The sequence below is a fragment of the Eimeria mitis genome, genomic scaffold (genome assembly GCF_000499745.2).
Source record: "Eimeria mitis Houghton genomic scaffold, Emh_scaff50, whole genome shotgun sequence".
Taxonomy (NCBI): Eukaryota; Apicomplexa; class Conoidasida; order Eucoccidiorida; family Eimeriidae; genus Eimeria; species Eimeria mitis.
In genome coordinates this window covers 34,122-38,141 of record NW_013573300.1, presented here as the reverse complement: position 1 = coordinate 38,141, position 4,020 = coordinate 34,122, and the positions used below count along the sequence as shown (strand labels likewise).

The 4,020-nt window shown below is 50.2% G+C and overlaps 1 protein-coding gene across 1 annotated transcript; it reads left to right on the top strand.

The window, feature by feature from the left end:
- Positions 1 to 2,570: 2,570 nt before the first annotated feature.
- EMH_0050020 (40S ribosomal protein S9, putative) lies at positions 2,571 to 3,784 on the top strand (the record flags this gene model as incomplete). Its single annotated transcript, XM_013500092.1, has 3 exons — positions 2,571 to 2,633; positions 3,127 to 3,280; positions 3,435 to 3,784. 3 exons carry the CDS (start codon positions 2,571 to 2,573, stop codon positions 3,782 to 3,784), a joined length of 567 nt encoding a protein of 188 aa, XP_013355546.1.
- Positions 3,785 to 4,020: the final 236 nt, after the last annotated feature.

Below are 4,020 nucleotides of genomic sequence, written 5' to 3'. Positions count from 1 at the left end.
ACAGTGTTGTGAAAGGAAAGGATAACGCGCTGGCTTTCACCGTGATGTTAGCCGTTGGGGTGGCTCCCTGCTGGCGATCAGCCATCCCGAAAACCCCGTGAACAAGCGCCTGCTGGTCACGCACTTTTAACCGAACGAGTCCAAGTATTCGGTTCTTGTGAAGGAAATTAATTGGTGTGGTGGTGGGTAAGGAAGCATCGACCCTCCTGGCACGATAATTCGCTTCACTGGCAAAGATTTTTCAAAATTTTAAGGAGAAAAAGTGTGCTTCGCCAGCTCACGCAATCCGATTTCACAGTCAAGTATATCGCGGGCATGACGAACTAGGTCGCTGATTCACTCTGCCGGCGCCCAGCCAGTGAAGCAGTGCGTTGAGCAGCTACTCCTATCTGTGATGATTTCCGTTCCCTTTCTGATTTTCCGGTTTAAGACTCGTTAGGTAAACATCTGGCTGCGTTGTGGACAACGGGCTATGTGCCCTGGCATAGACATCGATCGCATATGGCACCATCGGAAGCTTCGATTCGTACAGGAGGTCTGGGCAAAGTGCATAAAGGTGTTTTGACAGGCCACGCTGGGGTCAACACAACAGTAAAGCCGGTCGCTAGGTCCTCGAGCGGCCTGCATTGAACAACTCACCCGACGAATATAACAGCTCTTGTTCGGAATAACAGTAGCTAAAGCAGTAAAACACTCTCAAACCTGCACCCACGCAAAGAATTCTAATTCGCGAGGAGATCTGGACTGGTATCTCAACACATTTCATAATGGGTTTGCCACCAGTCGGTTCTGCTGGACCATTTAGATCGTTCCTGATAGACTCAATAAATATGGAAAGTTCATCCCTCGTTTAAGTTGAGTAATAGCATAGGAACTGGATCAACTAATCATTAATCACTTCTCGACTCTTGAGTGCTTCCTAACGAGCATTATTAATGGCAAGAACCCGAAGTTGGCGCATTCTGACGTGAATTGATGTGCCGTAAATCGGTCACAAATGACCACCACGCAGCAGCAGGGGACAAATCGTTAAAGTAAACGAACCATGGGCACGCCTGCGCCGCATCTGCAACTTTAAACTCTGCAAACCTCATCAGAGTGGCTCGATTTGGAGGAAATGGATTTGCAACACAACAGTCCGCCAAGCGGTCCTGTTGGTTGGTGTCAAGCGTTGTACAGCTGCCGCTACCTGCTTCCATAAATGCATCGCAACAAACGTGTTTGTTCTTCGTAGCTTCGCAAGGCAAGAATCTACGACAAACGACGTTAGGCAGTTACCCTATCCTTGCTCGTTTGCTTTTTGTGGATGTATACCCTCCGCAAAGGGCGCAGGAGGGCGAGCATCCAAAGGAACTCGCCATGCATTGCATACGATGTCCCTCTTTAAGTCATCGCGCTGGCATAAAATACAGATGCATCAACAACGTGGTGTTGCCTCCATGTCACTGATGCCATTTTTAGAAGCTGCTCGCAATATAGCAGAGCTTCCTTCAACTTTCTCCAAAAAGTGGGATAAATGGCTAGTATCTCAGCAAATCTCCCAGTTTGCTGAGGTTCATCTATGTGAAACCATTTCCACGAGCATCTACGCTCCTTGCACTCCAGCGTCTGCAGTCGCTGCACTTCAGCCCGCAACTCAGACAGCAAACCGTAAAATGGGATCGCCTAGAAGTGCATACACTGCGAGATGCGAGCATTGGAAAGCAGATTCCAATACTGGCGCAAGGTGCAGTACGCCGGAATGGGCAGTGACATTGCAAAAAGCTGGCTTGCATTTGCTACGTACGTTGGGCAACAGCCGCAGTACCGCTCGGCTCCCTTTGGGGCTTGCCCCTGTGCTCTCGTGTGTTTGATCCTCTGGCCCCCTCTCCCTTCCCGTCCTCCCTTATGGGTACAGTCTCCTTGTTCATTGGACCACGAGATGGAGCGTGGCGTTTGAGGACGGCATTAGGCCAGCGTTAGAGTGTATAGCTCCCGCTTAGGGGGCCGTGACTGTTCCGCTATACGATACTGTTACTATTCTGTTGCTAATATATTTGAGAATCTATAAACAGCGTATTTTGCACACATTCTAATCAGAATATAACGCACCTATTCACTTGTTGGGCCCGTACCATACACTCCACTCTGGTCCGGCCAGACCCCTTTATGCCGCGATGCCCAGGACACCTAGAGACAGGATGTGCCAGATGCCTCTGGGGAGTTTCTGTCTGTGTAAGTATTTTGACTCTATTCCAACTCACGACTGTCCTCGCTTAAGAATGTCGACTCAGGCGACTCGGGTGAAATCCGCGAAGGCAAGGATTTTAGAAAACGTGCATTTTCCTAGTCCTTATTGAATGAAAACAAACAATTTATTTACTGGAAGAAATAAATATTTTAAGCTTTCTAACCTGATGGAAAACAGCACACGTAGTAGTACCCACAGCAGCCCCTGTGGCTTGCAGTGCATGCAGGGGCGGGGCAGCCCGCGGTGGGGAAATGCCGTACGTCAGCTTCTGTGCCTGTGGCTTCTTTCGCCATCTGTTTTCGAGTTATCTGTGGCCTTTTCCTCCAAATTCCGCGCGAAAATGCCGAAAAGCTACAGGAACCACAGCAAGACGGCGCGCAACCCCAAGCGCCCCTTCGAAAAGGTGTGTTTCCTGCTTACTTGTATGCAAACTTTCCAGGCGGGCGAGTGTGGGGTCGTCAGCGTGAAGCGTCTGGGGGTCTTTCGTGTTAATCAATAAATATTTCGGGATATTTCAAACCGTTAAGGAACTGTGTTCAAAAGACCATGCAGATTTATTCGCTACAACCTGCAGTGCTCAGTGCCAGACGTCCTGTGCTGCTGTCAAGGGTTGAAGAGAATGCATGCGGGGCTAGTTTCATCTCTGAAAGTCCCTTTCTTTTTTTTTTGCTTCTGTGATGGCGGAATGACCTCCCGAGAACGGGATATGGCTCTGGCATCTGTTGGTTTCTCTGATGGTGGATGCTCGTCAGGCCACTGCCCAGTGACGCGTTAGGCACTGACGCCTGACACTGGGTATTGAAGGTTTTATACTGGGTTATGAGCTCGGGATGCTGGGATGGGGTGAAAGGTCTGAAGGGTTGGGGGTGATGTTCTGCTGCGTTATGGTGCTACAGGAGCGCTTGGACCAGGAGCTCCGGCTGCTGGGCGAGTACGGCTTGAAGAACAAGCGAGAGGTTTGGAGGGTGCAGTATGCGCTTGCTAAGATTCGGTCTGCAGCTCGTGAGCTGCTGACTCTCGAAGAGAAGGATCCTCGGCGTATCTTCCAGGGTAAGGCGTGGGAGCCATCATGACACTGTATTTAGGGGTAGTTACGTATCGCCGCTTGATCGAAGGAGCCGGCCAACTCTTCGGTGCATGGGGTGACTTTTCAATATAAAAGGTGTAATCGGAGCCTGCATGTGCTTGCTGTTGTTTTTTTTAGGGACGGCGCTGCTGCGTCGTATGGTGCGTCTCGGGTTGCTGAGCGAAGGGGAACAGAAACTGGACTACGTGTTGGGTCTGACGGTGCAGAAGTTCCTTGAGCGCCGTTTGCAGACACGTGTGTTCAAGTTGGGTCTTGCAAAATCTATCCACCACGCCAGATGTCTCATCAGACAGCGCCACATTCGCGTGGGAAAGCAGATCGTCGATATCCCCTCTTTCATGGTGCGCGTTGACTCGGAGAAGTATATTGAGTTCTCCCTCACCTCACCGTACGGGGGTGGCCGCCCTGGCCGCGTAAAGAGAAAGGCACTGAGAGTAGGTGACAGCAAGGAAGGTGATGATGAGTAAACGTGAACAAGCTATCTAGTGGCCCGCTGCTTTCTCTGCACTCAACTCACCCAAAGAAAGCTGCGGTGGGCAGCCATTTTTGTTGACAAATTTCTCTCCAACATGCAGAAAGCAGCAAGGCCAATTTCAAATTTTCAAACCAGGGGGTCTTGTTCAACACCGTTCAACGCATCCACGATAATTGCTTGTACCTCTTGTCTCCCAGCAGCTACTGATGTTCAGGCATTCATTTGCTG